The following is a 21393-nucleotide window of genomic DNA, read 5'->3' on the forward strand; positions in this document are numbered from 1 at the left end:
GGCTACCATCATCCTTATACAACTACTTAGAATATTGGCAAGATGATATTCTTGGTTCAGTTCAAGCCTAGTTAATTGAGGATAATGGTAGACATTTTTGGTCTTGAACATTCCTTTCATAACCTTTGGACCCTTTCTCATCTAGGAAATGATTTATGAAGTTGGTCTTGATGTCGCCCACCTTAAGCGTTCCCCTTTTAAAAGAGAATATCGAAATTCTACGGTGGTTTGCTCCTTGTGTGTGCTGAAACCATGTGACCAGCAAGGAAAGTTTTTCATCCCATAATAGCATCATCTATTATGTTAAGATTTTTCTAAAGCCCCTTTTTAACCCAAAGTAGCATTAGCTAGAAGTTTGCAGCAAATATAGAGAAGTCAGGCTTGATATAGCTGACATTGTCTATAGGAGAAGGTTGTCACGTTTCAAGGTACAATATTCACTAGATTGTCCCAAATTATCAAAGATTCATTAACATCAATCAACATGCTTTGTAGATGTGCAATGGCATTAAGGCCAATGTAATTTTGACCAACTTAATAGTTGCTTAGTTGATTGTAGTTATAAAATGTTATCAAACTGATTATTCGGCGATTCATATAGCTGACATTGTAGATAGGATATGGTTGTCAGGGTTTAAGGTAGAATATTCACTAGATTATACTCACAAATTATCAAAGCTTCATTAACATCCATCAACATACTTCATAGATGTGCAATGGGAATCAGGCCACTGTAATTTTTGACCAACTTTCTAGTGTTTTCTGGTTATGAAGCCACAAAGACTCGCTTAAAATTTGAAAAGAGTGGCTTGATGTTGGGATTTTTTTCACCATATCACGTCTTAGGTGTGTCTCATTTCTATTCTTTTGTTTCTCCATTTTTTATCAACCTTTACTCTGTACTTGGAAGATAATAGCTTAAAACATTATTTCTTGTCCATGGGTTAGTTGTTGAACTTCTATGTGCATGGCATCACATTATTTATAGAGACTTCTTTCGTCTTTTAATGAATGCAGAGGCAAACATGAATTGGAGCTGGACTTTAAGAAGTTCTGGGAAGAATTCCGCTCTTCCAGCTCTGAAAAGGTCTTTTAGTACTTGGTCATGTTCTGTCAGTATTATTACTTTAATAGTAGTTGTAGTACTTGATATTTACTACAATGCAGATTCTTATGCTGCAATTTTGTTTTTGTGCAGGAGAAAGAAATGGCCTTAAATATGGCAGTAGACATCTTTTGTAGACTAGTTAAGCAGCAGTCTAATGTAGCTCAGTTAGTCGCTAAGTATGAACTCACTTCTTCCCTTAGTTGCTGAGTCTTAAATTTCCATATTGCTTTGTATGCTGGTATGAACTAATCATGGTGGATGCATATAACTTTGTGGAAGTTTTTATGAAGACATTTATCTCTTTCCACATATATTATTTTTCTCGAAACATCTGTACCTCCTATTGAACCTTCCTATGTGTTGGAAAACATAATTTGAATTAATCAATATTTATGTGATTGGGTAAAATGTTGAGGCATTTAGGAAATAACAATTTGTTTTCTATGCTGCAAGCAGATCTGAAGGTAGATTTTTGGTTCTCCTATTCATGTTAATGCCAAGGAAACCGTTATCAACAATGGATACTAGGGACCTAATTCTAAACAAATGCCAATTATCTTAGAGGTTTTGATCAAATATTTACGTAACGGACCGTACCGGTCCATACTGGAAATATTATAGTACAATACCATACTAGTAGGGAACTGGTATGGCACAAAGGCTTGGCACAATACCCAATCAGCACATGATATGGATACTATGCTGATTTACCTCCTTTACGATGTATACATATGGTTGTGCTCCGTACAATGCTGTCCCATAACAGTGAGATCCACAGTGTTGAACATAAAACTATTGCTTTTGATTGCACTTGCATTTTGTAGGACACAAGGATGGGGTACGATCCCAAGTGTCGGGATAGAACTGGCCTGTCGTTGTCCCAGTGTCCTGCCATTGTTCCAGCATCCTGATCGACGCTAGGAATGGCAACGGATAGGGCACCTACAAAATTTGCCCTACTCATATTCGAACCTGTTTTAAATCCTACTATCTGAACCCATCGCTAATTTGATTAAAAATTTACCCAAAATTCCAAACCCGTCCACCATCAAAAAATGGTAAATCTGTTGGGTACCCGAATCTATCCGATTAATCTTTAATTGGATTGGGTTATTCGGGTCGGGTACTTGACCTGGAATTATAAAAAAAAGAAGAGGGGGGACAGAGGGAAAGACCTTTGCATAATGACCTGAATATAACTAATATCAAGTAAAAATCGATAATACATCAAACTTCGAATTCAAACTTGAACAAACAACCATAATCCATTATACCAACATTAAGTTCAAAATTCCCTCACTCCTCTGTTGTATGTATATTTTTGTAAAATTTTATAAAAAAGATATATGTTATAAATAATCTACCTGAGGGGCAAATTTCAAACCTGTCCCAAACCTTAACAGATTTTAATTTTAAATCCTAAACCCTTTCCAAACCATAAAGGGTTTTGCTAAACGGATCCTATTAGGGTTCGGGATGGGTCGGATACTCGAGAAAACCCGCTGGGCTGCCATCCCTCATTGGCACGTCTTGGGACATCTCCTGTCCCAAGTATCAGGATCGGGTGGGACGGCGGCACGTCCTGTTCCATGGAAAAACCGGGACTTTCCTATCTTATAGGATTTAAAACCTTGATAAGGATGGAGGTCTGTATCGGACAAGGACAATGACCTTGAAATCTTTCATCAAATGAGCATTGGAAGGAAAACCACCTTGTTGGCTTCTATCCTTATTTGGTGAATTCGTGGTTTCGTATCTATCTGCAAAATGCATGGTGCTAATGCAATAGCAGATTTGGTCATTAAGTTTGAACAAAACCTTCTTGATTTTGACCTTTTCTATGCACCTCGCAAAAGGTTGCATCTCCCCGGTTCTCCTACAAGGATGGAGGATGTACTAATAAGGATATATTTTAAATGTACTGCCCTTATACAGAATCCACGGAAAGAGCGTATTTCAAAAATTTTCATTAGCTACTAAAATCCTTTACAATTCCCTCTCATTAAGGAAAATTTATTTAATTCCATGATTCCGTGCAATCCTTTTGAGGTACTGACTGTTGAAATGGTTAGGTGCTTGAGAATCCATTAAGATTTTGTGACCATTAGTGACTTGTAACTAGATCTTCATTTGAGCAGTTGGCACAGAGGCATGATCTCATGGATCTAATTATGCCTACTTGTGCTGTTGCATACTTTTTAGCTCAGTTGCCAATTTGGCTCTTATTGGAGGGGAACCTGATGTTGCAAAATCATATTACTTGCATCCTTTTGAATGGAAGGAAGGATTAGGACAAGCTTTTCGAATTTTTCCTATCCTTCTTAATAATTCTTGTTATCCCTTTAAACTAGTTCTTAATCTTCCAAATGGATTTTTGGATCTCCTTCAAAATGTGAGCTAGAAATATAATGAATCCATTTTCTGTGCCATGATTGGATTGACAGGACCACTCAATAAGATGACCCAATTTAGATGACTACGATCTTGACATTATTATGGCTAAGTGGTTAATTGGATGCCTCTAAAACATCTCATTCGTTATTTTCATTATGCAAGGCTATGCTTATGCTATAAAACTAGAATAGGCAATGCTCTTGTGCATGCATATTTTTTACTATTGATGTATAATTTCATTGACTTGAAAGTAGCTTGAGATGATTGCCTTGTGGAATATACACAAACAAGTTGACTTGATGCAAAGACATACTGTAATGCCTTTCCAAAACCAAGTAGCCATCATAGTAGACACACCTAACTGACATCTAGCCTCAAGATGAAGTTTTGGCTGAATCACTGAAAAACTAGCCCCAAATTCAGTTTCCATTAGTTTCGGTTGGTTTTGGATCAGCTTTGGTGATTTCAGCCTGTTCCAGTTGAAGGTGAATGGAATTGGCATTAGATGTTCTTTTTAAAGCATTATTTTGGTAATACTATTATGTTTGGGCCATCTCTTCATTTCTTAGTACGTAGGCTAGGTAGTGTTCATTTTGGGTCCTTTTTTTTTGAGTTTAAATGGGGCTACTTACTCTTGGATGTTAAGTAAAGGCTCAGAGAAATGTTACCTTGGAATTGAACATGAATTTTTGCCACCTTTAGAAGGAAGCATTTGGAATTACAAACTTCAAGAGCAATATGGTTATTCCTAGATGTAAAAGACTTTTTAGGCTTTCTGAGAGATTTTTAAGGGGATAAGAGGAGAAAAGGGTTTATGTATCAATTAGTAGACTCGAAATTTTTAATCTCGGATTTGCTAGATGTTAGTTTAAATTTGCGGGCATTTGGATACATCTAGGTGTTAATTTATTCTTCAAACCGTGCAAATCGCAAAACATACATTGCATAGTTGTTAAACTGCATAGATGGTCCTAGGCATTGACCTCTTTAAAGGCCTATGCAAAACACATAGGTGGCAAAGTGGGTGCCTATCCTTTTGTATATGTCATATATAGTTCATAGAAAGCACATGGCCTTCGCAATTTGCATCTTCCTGTCTGGCAAAGAAAGCAAAGGGTAGTGGACAGCGAGTTGGAAGATGCTGCAGGACTTCTTGATTGATCAATCAAGCTATTCCGTTATTGAAGCAAGTTGGGAAGCGTTCAGAGCCTCAGCACATACTGACTAGCAATCGCTTGTCTTTCTGAAAGCTGTTCATAATGCAGTACAGAACAACAATTGAAGGCTGTCAACTACTTTAGTTACACAATAATGAATAATTTGATTTAATTATTATTTAGTAGTTTTTCTATTAAATGATTTTACAGTATTTAAAGCTTCTTAGAAACGTAATATGTTCAAGCATCAGTTAGCTTCTAGGAGAATACCTTATAAACAAGTCAATTTTTCTCTCTTAAAGTTAATATTTTTCAACAATTAAAAATTGAGTTAGTTAAAAGATTCGATGCCTTACATAAATCAGTGAATAAGGTGCATACTCAAGGCAAAATCAGTCCCAAGGCGTCTAGGTTCTCACCTAGTTGCCAACCTAGGCATTTGAGTGATTGCCTCTCTTGAAGGCCTGCCTCTCTTGAAGGCCTGGAAAGAACCGGGAGCCTATGTGGTAGGGTTGCCCAGGTGCCTAGGCAGGATCATGCAGGTGCCTTGGTGGCTGCCTGTGGCAACCTTGATTGTTGTTGCTTGGTGCTTGATATAATGGTGATCCTTATTTTTACTTCATATTTACTTGCAACTTTATATAATTGCATATGTTTCTATAGATATTTATTTGTCTAGATGTTTGATAACTAAATTGCCATCAACCAATCAAATGTAACATTAATCTCAAACATTTTATGAGTTTTTGATAGATTTTTATGATCATTTGTACTCACAGACTTTCAGTTTGTAAACAGTAAAATCATAATTCCAAAGATTATTGATGGTATAATGTACTCTACTGCAATGTTCTCACTTATTGTGCTTTGCCCTCCCTAGCTTTCCTGGTTTCAATATTTTTTTTCATATTTTTGGGATGAATCTGCCAAAACCAAAACCGAGTTTTCCAACCTTGCTTAGCCTGTTTTGTTGAAAAAAAAACCGTTACGTAATTTAATAAACATAAATCCATGTAAACAAAACTTCTTCTTCTTCCTTTTTTTTGTAGTCAAATGATTTTTTGGTCCTCTAAAATGCACATTGAATTCTTATAAACACATCACACATCATGCACACTTTAGAATATACATTGCTTTTTCTGATAGGCATGATCAAAGGATGCAAGCTCTGAGAACTCCAAACTTTGAACCAACAACAACATAATTAGATAAAAAACTATGAATGAAAACTATGTTTGCATATTTTAATGTCTAGTGACCATCAAGTGTATTGATATTGCCTAAAAGTTAAAATATTTCTACTATAGTAGCTTATTAATCTAATGCCATGATACAGGTAAAAATTAGCTACCAATAAACCACTACTTCTTGCTTTATATATGATATGAAGAAGACCTCATTTTAACATTGTTGGATGTTCTGATATTCTGAACCATTATATGTGTGCCAAAAGTAAGTTAACCTCAATGTTTGTTTGGCTATCAACTACAAATATGCTCTTTGAGCTTTTTTTTTTGAGAAGGATCCTATTCAAGTTAATATATCTCTCTTCTCATTTCTTCTGGAGATCATGTTTACTTCAAAATCCTTTGTTGCCTGGACCATATTATCATTACCATAATTACCTTAATTATGTTTGTTAGTTGGGTGAATTTTCATCCTCAAAATCTTGTTCACATATTTTGAACACAGCCATGGGATTTTGGTACGCTGACAGAGATGATTACCAGATTTAAGAGAGGCTTTTATTAAATTAGGCATAATTACATAAGCAATCCAGACCTAAATAGGCATAATTGCATAAGCAATCCATGCCTAAATTTTTGAAATAATGAATCAGTTCTTAAAAGCAAACTTATAATGAAGAAAGTAATTATTTTTACTTATTTAAAGCCAGTTTGCAACTTGAATAAGGTTAACAAACTCAGCTCTTTATACAAATTCCAAAAGCCGGCACCAACATTGTGCTTAGTTTGAAAATTGACAAGAAAATTTCCATTATATAAAATTTGGTGCGGGATGCCAGCTTCCAATGAAATTTATTTTCTTGTCATTCAGTAACCATCAAGTTTGCAATGATATGAAGCTCTCTAAACTCATAATTTTGATGACAGGTTAGTTGAAGCACACATTTTTTCTTTTGTTGTTGGAAGGGCCTTTGTAACAGATGTGGAGAAGTTGAGAATCTATAGCAAAGGAAGATCTTTGCATGTCAAAGATGTTATCAGCTTTTTTTCAGAAACAAAGGTCTTCCCTCCTGCCAACTTCTGCTCTAGTGCATTTTCCAAACCTTCTTGAACTTTTTATAATGATAAAGGGTCTGTGCTCATAAGTTTTTGCCTATCTGCAGGATGGTGTCAGCCCTGGTTCAAATTTATTGTTTGCAGTAGAAATTTTGGTGACAGGGGTATGTCCTTATGTTTTTAATTAATTTGAAGTTTTTTTGTAATTTTTTTATTGGTTTATTTATTAGACAATGTTGGGCTTAAGATCTGCTTCATCACATTGCTTATTTGATCATCTTGGCTACTTTCAAATTAACCAGTGTTTTAAGAAGCAGTCTATGCCTTCACATATGGTCTTGCATATGCACATGCAGCTTGGTGATGGCGCAGTAGGGGTTGTGCTGTATAGTGAGACACTAGGAACCTATAAAGGCCCAAGTTGCTTGCATATGCAACCTAGGCACACAAAAAATTTGATGACAGTCCCTTGTTTTCTGATAATTCACTTCTTATAGAAAAATTTTGACTTTTGAGTGCCTTTTTGAAGATTAATAGCTTAAATATTATGTCTTTTTTTAATTGAAGTGAGTACTTCAGACCTAGTTTTAAGTCATGAATAGTTGTTGCTTGTTTTTTGATTGTCTATTATTTGACAAATCATAGATTTGTTTGTGGTGTTATACCTGAAATTTGGGCATAGTTTGTAGGGCAATTTTGTTATTTTTTTCAAGCTTAACATGCCATACTACGTTAAAATCTGACTCTCAAAAAAATTTGGAGTGTATATTTCAATTTTATTTTTTCTAATTTTATTTTTTTGGTTTTTGATTTTTCAGTTATTTTCATTTATATTTTTGAATTTAATTAATTTTAAAAATCTTTAAAATACCAAGGTATCTACATATACACCCACATAATGCGTTTATACTATGCTGTATTTCAACTGCTGCTCACCATAGCTGCTTTTCCAAATTTTGAAAAAGCAAAGAAAATAAAAATAATGTTCTCCTAGTATCCTTCAGGTGTTTGTTTTGGGCATGAGAGTACCATATTAAGTCTCTTGGGAGTGTAAATTAGGTTTTTTGAACATGCAGCAGCTTCCTTATAGTAAAAGGAGAAATACATCCTGATTTCTGTTGCATTTAAACAGATACTTTGACTTAAGTGATAATTGACTTGAGTGGCATGGGTTTCTGTAGGTGCAACTGCACTGCAGTTCATATGAGGCTTCATTATTGTGTTCGGATGTGCAGTTAGTGCTCTGATATTCTTGATGTTTGCTTTCAATTTTTCTTTAGAATGCTTTAGTCAAATGATACATGCAGCGATCTGCAACCTTTCATTCTGCATGTCTAAACACAGCTGCATGAATGTCACATGAGCAGGGTCATGTCAAACCACAGTCCAGGTTGTATTGGTGCCTTTGACTTCTCTCATATGTAGAGCAAATATTCTGAGTACTATTCAAGAGTTATTAGTTTACCAAATAAAACTTTAAATATGAATGACGTGAGCTGGTTAATCAACAATTTTGGGAAATATCTTTAGGTGTTTGTTAACTGTTGTTGCTGTTTGACTTGTGGCAGCTCCAATGTAGTCTCAAGTTATATCCTGATAGTTGTCTGAAAAGTGATGAGTGTAAATGTAACATTAATTTACTTCTTGTTTTATTTTTGTCTGAAAAGTGATGAGTGTAAATGCAATGTTAATTTGCTTCCTGTTTTATTTTCTTTCTGCACTATATTAGAAATATGGAGCATAAATCTGAATGGATCTCCTTGCCATTTTTGATTCTCTATTTTTCTGTTTGGGCCGAGTGACTTGTATTTGTGGTTTGACTGGTGAAAATTTCAAGGAGAAAAAAATATTATCCAGTTGGTTGATGTATTAAAAATTGACTTCCCTTTTGGCACAAGTTACAATTAAAACACAGTCACAGACAACCCATTAGTTGCACGAGCACTACCTCACATGGACAAGCACCCTAATGAGGAAGAAGGAATTATAAATTAATATTACATTCGTCTTTGATCTACAGCCAATTGATAAGCAGCCTCTGTTGGATTCTGGCATTCTATGCTGTCTTATTCATATCCTCAATGCACTTCTGAACCCTGATCAGTTGGATCAAAGACAATCTGGGGTTAGCCTAGAAGAATCAAATTCAAGTGAAAAGAGTATGGATGGTGATCCTGTACGAGTGCGGCGGCTTGAGGTAGCGTTATCTTTGTGATCATTTGAACTCAAATTCTTCTGATTTGCTTTAAAGTTATACTGACTAGAATTTAACATGTGGATGCATGCACACACATCCATGGTTGGGATTCTATCAGAAAGTGCTTTTGAAAAAATCGAGCAAGCAATTTTTTTGGTTCTCCATGGTTCTGTAGAATCAGGTTATACAAAGTGGAGATTTTATTCATCATTTACAATTTGATAAACCAATCTTTTTTTTTGGGTAGTATATTTTTTTATATGCTAAAAGGATATTGACAATAGTTTTTATAAGATAAAAGGGTTCTGATTTGATTTCTGAGATAAGATAATTAAAAAATATGAGAGGCCTGGGCCCATACAAAATCCACTTGATTCATTTTTCTCAACCAGTCCAAGATAGGCGAGCGGTATATTCTGGTGGTAGGAGACGCCATTCTTTTTTTTCTTTTGTCAAACTGAAACTGAGATGAGAAGGAAATGAAGCGTTCATGGCTTGAAACTCTTTCCCTACACAAAATGTCACAGCATCAGGAAAGCAAGATGCGAAAGAGGCTTTTGTGGTGTCAGGCTCTAATGCAGTGGACTTCAAAGCCTTTTACATTATGTATGGTAGATGATTATTTTGTCTCAACTATTTAGGAGAAAAACTTAGCGCTCTGTTGAAATAATATTATTGGGCTCTTGAATACTAGTGCACAAGGTACGCCATCTTGGTACCGGATCCCATACCGGTGCCACCTTATTACTATGTTGGTATGCTTAATATAGGGATTGCTTCAGTGTACTGAGTGTCGGTACACCTCTCGTACCACATACCAGTCCCGAACCAGTGTGGTATGGTATACGTCGTACCTCCCGGTTTGGTACGGTATGGCATACCTTCCTAGTGCATGTTTTTTGAACTTTTCTGGACCATCTTGTTTTATGAGCATATCTGAATTCTGAAGTGTTATGATGCTTAGGATTTGTAAGGTAGTGGTAAATGTTTGGGCGAATTTTTTGACAATGTGGTCTGATATATCACCTTGTTCACCTTATCATGGAACTTGTTTTACTGAAAAGCTTAATATCCCTCTTAGTTATTAAATTAACCTGATTGCGTTGTGTTGCTTGAGTACGTTAGGTGGTTGTTGATAAATATTTTTTGAAATTTTATGTACTGCAAATTTGATTCCATTTTTAGTTATTGAGTAATTGTCTACTGATTTGACCTACTAGTTGAAGTTGCTCTCTGGTGCATTGAATGAGAATTACTGCTGATGCTCTTTGGTCCAGGACTTTGCTTTTCTTTTCTCTCCAACGAAGGTCAATCCTACAGCTATATCCTTTTCTTCATCACTCCTATCACATTTTTGGAAATAGAGGTTTACCCCATTGCAGAGGTGTTAAGGTCCATTTTGAGGTGATTGATATTGGTATTTGAAAGTTGTCCACTTCGTCGGCCTGTATGTGCTTTGATATTTGTCAAAGCCTAAATTGTTGGTTGTTATCCTTTTGCATACAAATAATCATTTCTTATTAAATGAAGTTGGGGGTTTTGTGTATGTTATCCAATAGAAAATTACTACTATGCTGGGACTTGTAGCTGTTTCATTTTTGTTGTTTCATTATTTTCTTTTGTCATGTTTGTTTTCTGGGCATTTCATTTGGATTTAAAAGTTTTTCCCTTTCTAGGATGCTTACAAATGTTAACCTAGTGAAAGTTGATTTATATGCACTTGTCTCATTAATTAGTCAGTTGGGTTCTACTTAAGATATGACATCTCAGAAATAGGTCTTACATGGTGACATGAGTATAGTTGTTAGGCATTCATATGCATGCACAAGCACGCACATAGTGAGAGAGATACAAGCCTGTATTCCCAAATCTGATTGGTGCAAAATATGTGGTGTGTCTTTTCTCAAAATTTGAAGCATCGGTCATGATCTACATCATCTAAAATTCCAACAAACTAGAAGTTCAATATTTGGGACGCTCCCCTCCTATTGCACATGTGGTGGGTTTTTCATCAAAATTTGAAGCATCAGTCATGATTTACATCATCTAAAATTTTGAAAAACTAAATGTTCAAATTTTGAGCTGTTCCTCACCTATGGATAGTATAATGGTGAGATACATAATTTATTCAATTTATGGTTAAGAACTCTGTATCAGAAATTTGGTTGACATATGATTTAAAATATTAGATCTTGATCAGCTATTTGGATTTTCACTTTATGTGGCAAACGTTGCATTTTGTCAATTTAGCACTAATGGTACTATCTGTTTAGTTTCAATTTGATGCATATGTTAGAAACAAGGATTTTTAAGTGCTAGTGGCATGTGGTGCCCTGGCCTATGGCCAGCATGACATGTGAAATGTGCTGTGCTGACATATAACTTGTGTTGGAACAGCAATATGCATGGTGCTGGCGTTTACTTTTGGTTTGGGATTTTTTTTTTTTTAAATTGATGTTTTAAACTTCTTTCTAGTCAAGCATAACTTCATACATGAAGAAAATTTCTTAAATCAAAGATATTTATATATATGGATGTTGATGCAATGTGGCTTTAAGCTAACGTGACGTCTAAACAATGTACTAATATTAATTTCATGACATCTCTTGATAAAAGTTTATCGTAATCATTCATAAAATTTTGGATGAAAGAAATTTGGGACTAGGATATGACTTTTTGTTGGAGCTCTGGATATTGACAACATTTGGATATTACAAAATTTATGATCTTATGATATGGGAAATTATGTAGCATTTAAAAGTCATTATTTTTGATCCAATCCTGAAAATTCAAACCCTAAAAAGCCTTGATTTTATTCTTGAATTGAAAAATTGACCTTATTTTTTAATGGAGTCCAAGATCTTGACTATTTTTGTTGAATTCAAATGGGGTTAGTTTCTTATTTACATGTAGTAACTCTGTTAAGAAAGTTATCTAAATTATATTCCTGCATACCAGCCTTTTTTGAATTAATTGTAGCTTTGTTGAGTCATAGATTACACACTCCTCCAAGGCAGTGAAATGATGGAGAAGAAAACCTTTTGGGCTTAAACTAAGCAATGCTTAGTTGTATCGGTCTCTGCCAGTTGCCATGGATACCTAGAGGTATTAGCATAGGTCACTACTGGCTAGTAGGTCTTTCTAGCATGTATTTGCCTTGCATTGGTCTAGCTTTGGACCTGCCATTTGGCATTTCTAGTACTTTCTATGGTATGAAATCCCAAAAATATGTTTTTTTCCCCTTTTCTTTAGATATTTTAAGCATTCCCAAATCAGTTGGGTTTGGCTACATGAATCCTTTTCCTCTAGTTGGCTTTGCATTTTCTAAAAGATGCAGAGATATCAGGTCCTTCATTACTACCTCATCTCATATGATTTTTAGTCTACTTTTACCCCTCATTTTTTCTACATGTATTAAATTTTTGCACTTTCTAAAAGATGCAGAGATATCAAGTCCTTCATTACTACCTCATCTCATATGATTTTCAGTCTACTTTTATCCCTCTTTTTTTCTACATGTATTAAATCTTTCCTTCTTGCTAATGCATTTCTTGGCCTATGTTCTACATATCCGAACTTTCTAAGTTGTGCTTCTCTTAATTTATTCTACTTTTTTTTGTATTACCATGCATCCATCTCAACGTTCTTATTTCAGTCAAACTTATCTTGTGCACATTTTATTTTAAACTATCTAATATTCTATACCATAAGGTGTAGCTGGTCGTATGGCTGTCTGTAAAATTTCTCCCTTCAACTTGGCAAGCATCCTATGATCGCATATATTCTAGTTGCACTTCTTCATTTTATACAACTTGCTTTAATCTTATGGATAAGATTAAGGATCGTTGTGTCGGTACCAAGGCCTAGACCGGCTGCCTGGTAGCATGGTTGGGTGTGTTCTTGTGCTGTTCTATGCCAGGCCCATACTGACACAACAGAGAGGGCGAGGGAGAGGGAGAGAGAGGGTGGAGGGAGGGAGGAGACCGGCGAAGCACATCTTGATATGATAGAGAGGGAGGGGGAGAGGGAGAACGGTAGAGAGAAAAAAAGAGAGAGGGAGGAAGGGAGAGTGAGGGGGAGGGAGGGAGAGAGGAGGGTGGCAAATGTCCGATGGCGGGCTGCAGGTGGTTGGGGAGCTGCATGGAGGAGTGGAGGGGCTCCACCTCCAGTTCCTCTGTTTCGTTCGAAACAAAGATCCTGGAGAGGAGCCTTTTTTTTTAATTTTGAAAAATTTAAGTGAAGTTGGTACCAACTTCACTTAATTTTTTCAAAATAAAAAGCTTTTTTTATTTCCAAACCTTTAATTTTTCAACCCTTGCCGACTTCACTTAAAATTTTCGAAATTAAAAAGGACACCCCTTCGGGACCGCTGTTTCGAATGAAATAGGAAAATTGGAGGTGGAGCCTTTCTTCCGCCCCTCCGCACGGCTCCCCGTCCTTTGTGGCCCTCCGCCGACCTTCGAGCCTTCTTCTACCCTCCCTCACTCTTCCTCTCCCTTTCTCTCCCACCTCTCTCTCTTTCTCTTTCCTTCTACCTCTTTGTCTGTTTCTCGATTTTATTGTCGGAATCATCCCGCTTGGTTGCCAGACAGCTTGGTATTTCCTGAATTGGATGGTTCGGAATGGTTCCACTTTCCTTGGATAATTTTCTTCTCTTTCCTAAATACTGAAAATGATCACTTTTAGGAGCTTCATGATCCTCAATTTTCACTCCACCTTCATCTCTATTTCTATTTTTACTAAAACTACATTCCATGTATTCCATCTTGGTCCTGCTTACCCTAAAATTCTTAGATTTTAATACACTTCTTCATAAATCTAATTTACAATTAACTCCGACTTTAGTTTCATCCATCAAGACTATATCATCAACAAATAGTATGCACTCTTAGATCCTAATACACTTCTTCATAATTCTAATTTATGATTAATTCCGACTTTAGTTTCATCCACCAAGACTCAGCAAATAGTATATACCAACGAATATTGTCTCGAATATTGCTAGTATGCTCATCCATAACTAGTGCAAAAAAGTAAGAACTTAAAGCAATTCCTTGATGTAAAATTGTTATGATTGGAAACTCACTACTCACTAGTATTATTACTAGTAGTTCTCACATAGTAACTGCTCAATTTTGCATGTCCTTAATCATATTAATATATCTATTGAAAACTCATTTCTTTTCTAACACTCACTATAAGACTTCTTCAGGGATCTATCATATGCTTTATCTAAGCCAATAAAAGTTATATGAAGATCTTTTCTTTTTTCTCTATATTTCTCCATTAACTTCTAAAGGAGAAAATAGCTTCCATGGTTGACCTTCCTTGAATAAAATCAATTTGGTTCTCTGGTATTTTTATATCATATCTTAATCTGTGCTCAATCACCCTCTCTCAAAGTTTCATTGTGTGGCTTATGAATTTAATACCACAATAGTCAGAACAATTTTGAATATCGTTTCTATTTTTGTAAATTGGTACTATAATACTCTTCCTCCATTTATTAGGCATCTTATTGGTCTTTAAACTTTTGTTAAACAAATTTGTCAACCAAGTTTCTCCCACGTCATCTAAATACTTCCAAGTCGTCATAGAAATTCCATCAGGTCGAACTGTTTTTCCTATTTTCATCTTTTTCATATGTTTCTTTATCTCAGATACTTTATTTCTACCCCTATACTTAACATTTCTATCCTCAATCTCAATGGAACTAGTAAGGCATTCTAAATTGTTTACATGATTTTTATTGAATAACTTATTCAAATAACTTTTCAATCTTTCTTTGATCTTGTCCTCCTTAACAAAAATTTTGTGATTTTCATCTTTGATTCTTTTGTCCTTTTTTAGTTTTCCTTTCTTTTAGACTTGCAATCTTCTATATTTCTTTCTCCTCACCCTTAGTTTCTAATTTGCTATATATATGTGCTTTGAATCTAGCCTCTTATACCACCACCTTAACTTCCTTCTTGGCCATCTTATAGCTTTCATACGCTTCTCTATTTACATTTGGGTAGTTTTTTATGCCACTCTCTTTTAGTCTTAATCGCCAACCGAACTTTCTCATTTAACCACCAAGTTTTCTTACTAGATAGCTCTTTTGTTTGATTCTCATTATGCCATTGTAGCCGCTTTCTTAATACTGTTAGCTATCTTTCCCATATAATGTTGATTTTTCTATCTAGACCCTATTTTCCTTCCCTTAACATTCTATTCTAAAATGCTATTTGTTTCTATACTTACAAATTCCACCACCTAATCCTCAGGTTCCTATTTTCTGTAGTCAGTCTCTTCTATTTCCTAATATGTGCATCCAAAACCACCAATCTATGTTGGATGGTTAAACTTTTACTCGGTATAACCTTATAATCTTTGCACAAAACTTGATCAGTCTTTCTAGAAAGGAAGAAATCTAATTGACTAGTATTTTGCCCACTTTTAAAAATGATCAAGTGAGAAATCTAATTGACTAGTATTATGCCCATTTTTAAAAGTTATAAAGTGAAAGTCCTTACAATAGGTGTTACCTGGTACTAAGGCCCTGTTTGGGGGAGCTGTTGGCAGTAGAGCTGTTGGAAGTAGAGCTGTTGGAAGTAGAGCTGTTATAAAAAGCTGTTTGTTGTTTGGTAACTATATTTTTAAAGTGCTGTGGCACTTTAACATATGTTTGGTAAACAAACTGAGAAAGTACTTTTATATGACAAAATTACCATAAAGGACATTGCATAGTATTATACAATAGAGCATGATAAAAGATAATATATATTAATACATAATATACGATATAGTATAATATTACTGTAATATAAAATATTATTATTATAATATAGTAATATGATATTGCATAGCATAGCATAATGGTAATATAATTATTAGAGTAAATTAATTTTCTATTATATAACATAATATTAAATTATTTAACATAACATATTAATGTATTATGATATAATGTAATATATATTATATTTATAGTATAATACAATAATAAAGATATAAAATATTATAATTATTAGTATTAATTAATTTCTGATAATATAACATAATATTAAATTATTTAAAATAACATATTAATGTATTATGATATAAGGTAATATAATATAATATGTAAAGTATAATACAATAATAAAGGTATAAAATAATATATTATTAGTATAAATTAATTTCTCATAATATAACATAATATTAAATTATTTAACATAACATATTAATGTATTATGATATAATGTAATATATATTATATTTATAGTATAATACAATAATAAAGATATAAAATATTATAATTATTAGTATTAATTAATTTCTCATAATATAACATAATATTAAATTATTTAAAATAACATATTAATGTATTATGATATAAGGTAATATAATATAATATGTATAGTATAATACAATAATAAAGGTATAAAATAATATATTATTAGTATAAATTAATTTCTCATAATATAACATAATATTAAATTATTTAACATTACATATTAATGTATTATGATATAATGTAATATAATAATATATTATAGTATAATACAACAATAAATAACCATTTATCTGTTTAATAGATTATCTCTTTATTTAACTATTTGCAATGGCGACAAATTCACTATACTTATCAATATCATAAGGATCAGATTATTTGCCACTCACTCATTATTTTTCTTTTTATTTATTTATTTATACGTTCATTCGTATATATATTTTTATTTATGCATTTATTTATTTATTATTTTATCCATTGAAATGTATTTATTTATTATCTTATTTATTTATTCATTCATTCATTCATTTATATAAATATTTATTTATTTATTCTTTTCTTTTCTTTTCTTTTCTTTTCATTTATTTTATTTTATTTTCTTCTTTTTTTTCCTTTTCTTTTTTTCTTCTCTTCTTCTCCTTCTTTCCTCTGCCCCCTTCTCCGTTCTTCTCCTCCTGCGCGGCCGGCAGCACCGGAAGGGGGCCAGGCCGCGGGAGGGGGCTGGGCCGTGGCCGGTAGCAGTCTCGGTGGCCGACGACGCCGGAGGGGGTGCGGCACTACGGTGGCGGGGGAGAGAGAGGGGGTGCGGTGGCGGGGGAGAGGGAGGGGGTGCGGCACTGCAGCGGCGGGGGAGAGGGAGGGGATGCGGTGGCGGGGGAGAGGGAGGCACTGCAGCGGCGGCGTGGGAGAGGGAGGGGGTGCGGCGGCGGGGGAGAGGGAGGAGCGGCGGCGGCGGCGGTGCGGGGGGGGTTGCGGGTGGGTTGGGAGGTGGGTTGGGAGAGGAACAGGCGGGCGGGGGGGGGTGCGGGTGGGTTGGGAGGTGGGTTGGGAGAGGAACAGGAGGGGAGAGGAACAGGCGGTGAGACGGTTTTGGGAGAGTAATTTTTTTTTTAAAATGGGGGTATTTTGGTCAAAAATATAGCTTTCCGAAAAAGCTGAAATAGCTTCCTCCCAAAAGCTCCAAATTGGAGCTTCCTCCCAAAAGCTGTTTTCAGCTTCCCGCAAAAGCTGAAACAGCTTTTTAAAAAATTTACCAAACACAGTTTTTCATCTAAGAGTACTTTTGGAGGGCCAGAAAGTGCTTTCTGGCCCTCCAAAAGCTCCCCCAAACAGGGCCTAAATCATATACCATTGTGAAGTCTAATCTGGCATCTCCTTCCATATTTCTATTGTCAAAACTGTGACCTTTATACACCCTTTCAAAACCTGTATTGTAGTTTCCCAAATGCCTTTCTAAATCTCCTCCAATAAGTATCTTTTCTTCAGTAGGAATATCTTGAAATGTTGTTATGATGATCAATAATGATCAATAATGTATAATGTTCTATAAGTGATCAGTCAATCAGATTTCCATATGAGTTCTCATCAAACTAAATATTATCATTTTGCATTTTGCACACTATAGGATATTAATGTGATTGACTCAAGCCATAGTGTTGATAGAACATAATCTAGTTCGATCAAAAAGTCCAAAATGTCTCTTTAATGAAATTTAACTCGGAGTGACATTTTTGTAGTTGCCACCTCTTTTAAACAAATAACATGTACGTGTATAAAGTTGTCACCATAGGGATGTAGATATGGTTGAGTTCAATAGTTAACACTGCAAAATGCAAAGCATATGTATCCTAATCGATTATAACGTCACCCACTATCTAGACAATATCAATTTAAATTGCAGTGGGACATGCCTTTTGTTAGTGGAATAATAACTGGTATTGTTACTATTTTAATGTTTATCTCATGGACATGAGAAGGAAATCTTTTTCTTCTTGCTAGTGAATTTGTTGGCCTTCCCACTTCAGGGAGTTGTGCTTGGTCGGTTGATTTAAATATTACAAATGTTCATGATAGTAGTTTTCTGGTCATAGATAAAATATATCGTGATATGCTTAGTCCCTTAGATGAAACTGCATTGTTGGGTACATATATTTGTTAGTTTCACAACATCAACAATAGTATGATCTTGGTGATTTAGTGCAAACAACTGCTCAAATTATATGTTGTGGTGTCACTCTTAGGTGTTCTTCATGCTTCTGTTTACATATGGTGACATTGCTTATTATGTAGGGCCTAGCATATCAAGCAGAGAGATGACATTTTCAGGCATCTCAGAACTGCTGATATTTTGAGAACTGGATTTCAGTCAGTGTCCTTGAATTTCAATGTTTCTTTAGCAACTAGTGGAGGGTTTGAGTTTCTATTATTATCCAATGTGTGAACACTTGCGTGAAGATTGTCTTAGTAAATATACAAGGGGCAGCGACAACAAGCTAAGTGCTGTCATGATGTGATTAACCTTCTTGGGAAAGAAAGATCATAAGAACTCTTAAATGGGTAGTGAAATATGTACATATGTAGCATTTTATGGTACCATGAAATTGAGTGCAATGGATATGTTCACATACACTTTTCATGTACAACCTGGATTGAGGGAAAAAACATGTGAGATTGCCTGGACAAATGCTATATGGAAATTATCGAGTGATCAGAGCTGAAAAAGAAGACCCGAAATTTTGTGAACAATGCGGGGTGGAATTTGTTGATTCTAGGATACGAAGATATCAAATGGGATACTTTTGAGAGAATTTACAAAAGGAAAGCTTGAAAATGGGCCGGAACTATTTATTTTTCCAAAGACTTATATTTCAGTACATCGAGGACACTATAATTCAGCACCTTTTCTCCATTCTGCCTGTTTCTTCAAAGATGTAATCTTGCTCCTGTAGGTTCAAATAACCTGATTTATCCTATCCATTTAGCAAGATGACTGTTTGTCCTGCTCTAAGTTCCTGGCATTTGACAGTCACAGAACACTGTACTAACTGCCTTCACACAATTAGTGTCCTATTGCTATATTTTCAAATATTACTAACATGAAAATTCTCTGCAAATTTATCTTTATGTTTGCAATTTCACCCTGATTTGGTTCTGCTGGAATCATGTATGTTAGCCTCCATTTCTTCTCACATTCACTAACATAGATCTGCATGTACATGTAATCTTTGTATACACAAAGATATTATGTGGGTTTGACTACCTTTTGATATTTTCTTTCCATACAGATTGAGGGAAGCATAGTGCATATTATGAAGGCACTAGCAAGCCATCTTTCAGCTGCACCAAGTTTGATAGAGGATGACTCACTTCAGCTTCTGTTTCATATGGTTGCAAATGGTTCTTTGAATGTATTTGCTCAGTTTAAAGAGGGCCTTATTCCTTTGCATACCATTCAACTTCATCGACACGCTATGCAGGTTTTTGTTTCATGCATATTTAACAGCAACTTCTTTGAATTTAACAAGAAACTTGAATGATACTAAGGTTTGCCGTACCGATGTACCGTGGGCACCGGTACCGGTTCGAACTGGTGCGGACCGATACTGAACCAGTATTACTGGTTCGGCTTAGTTCACGCATCCAAAAGTTCTAAAAAAAAATTGGAACCAGTACGGGCCGGTACGGGCTGGTACCGGTTTTTAACAGCGAACTGGACCGGTCAGAGCCGGTACCGGTTCGGTACGGGCTGAACCGGCCAGTACGGGCTGGTTCAACATTTCTTGCTTGAATCACATCTCAACTTTCTAATGCATAATTTCCTTTGATTGTAATACAGATACTTAGTCTCCTTCTTGTCAATGACAATGGAAGCACAGCAAAATATATACACAAACATCATTTGGTATGTTTTCTTCCTTTGACTTCTCAATCATTGCATTATATGCTAAATGAGTGGCTTTAAATAGTAAGTATTATTATGTTGTATGGATGGTAACATAACTTTAGGACTACACTTATACAACATTTTGTTTGCTCTAAACATCCTATGCAAGCTGAGCTCATGACTTTCAAGATTGTCATAAGCTGCCACATAAACACCAAGTTGGTCCTGCCTAGGTGCCAGGAAACTGCCTAGGCACCTGGCACTTTCTAGGCTGCTAGGGGGTGTGGCGTCTGGCTGCCTATCAGATGCTTTATTACTAGGCAGACACCTTTTTCTAAATCAATTGAACACTTCAAATTTCAGCCATCTTCCTGCATATTTTATGAAGCATATCTATTGTCTAGTAATTTGTGGTACATTTAGTAAGTCTTGGAGGGTGAATATCAAACCACTTTAAGACTTCCATGCTTAAGATTGCAACTTCCAACTTGTGTCTTCCCACATCTAATAAAATGACAGGCTTCCATTATGCAGGCCTCTCTTAATCTAGACCCTCCTCTCCAACATGAGTGGCGGATCTAGGGCAGTGAACAAGAGAAAGTGGGGAGGCCAGAGATTAGGACTATTGTATTTGGCATAATTTGATTATACAAGTCTGGTATACTAATTTTGAGGGATTTTTAACTCCAGCGGCCCACATGATTGCCTAGGTATTCCACCTAGGCATTTAAGCAGGGCCACATCCTAGGACCACCAAGTCATTTTGACAGCACTGATGATTTTCAGTAACCAGTAAACATAAAGAAATTTTAATATTACATATATACCTAAGTTGTATCATGTAAAATCCACAATTCATGCATACAAGGTCATGTATGCAATTTTTTTTTTTGCTGGTGCTGTAATAACTCTTTTTGGTTTTTTCTCAATTACATAATTTAGCATCTTTGACACTTTTGAGGTGTAGATACAATTAAACTATCTGATCAGTTATCGAATTTCTATCAATTGTTTCAAAAAATCAGCTGCTTGAGAAAAGGTGATTGAGCCATATCTTTAACTGGTAAGCTGGATTCTAGATGGATGGATGCCCATGTTATGGATCAAAGCATAATCCATGAAGGTTTGATAACTTTCCAATACTATTTGGTGCCAA

The 21393-nt window shown here is 35.3% G+C and overlaps 1 protein-coding gene across 2 annotated transcripts in view; it reads left to right on the top strand.

The window, feature by feature from the left end:
- LOC103723915 (protein SPIRRIG) overlaps positions 1-21393 on the top strand; it is a 48467-nt gene that overhangs the window by 4447 nt on the left and 22627 nt on the right. For both annotated transcript variants that reach the window (XM_039128936.1, XM_039128937.1), the window contains exons 2-8: positions 1018-1087; positions 1199-1284; positions 6774-6906; positions 7010-7066; positions 8923-9099; positions 19639-19830; positions 20190-20255. In XM_039128936.1, the coding sequence (XP_038984864.1) occupies positions 1018-1087; positions 1199-1284; positions 6774-6906; positions 7010-7066; positions 8923-9099; positions 19639-19830; positions 20190-20255 (781 nt within the window). The remainder of the gene's footprint in view (positions 1-1017; positions 1088-1198; positions 1285-6773; positions 6907-7009; positions 7067-8922; positions 9100-19638; positions 19831-20189; positions 20256-21393) is intronic.

The sequence above is a fragment of the Phoenix dactylifera genome, chromosome 8 (genome assembly GCF_009389715.1).
Source record: "Phoenix dactylifera cultivar Barhee BC4 chromosome 8, palm_55x_up_171113_PBpolish2nd_filt_p, whole genome shotgun sequence".
NCBI lineage: Eukaryota > Viridiplantae > Streptophyta > Magnoliopsida > Arecales > Arecaceae > Phoenix > Phoenix dactylifera.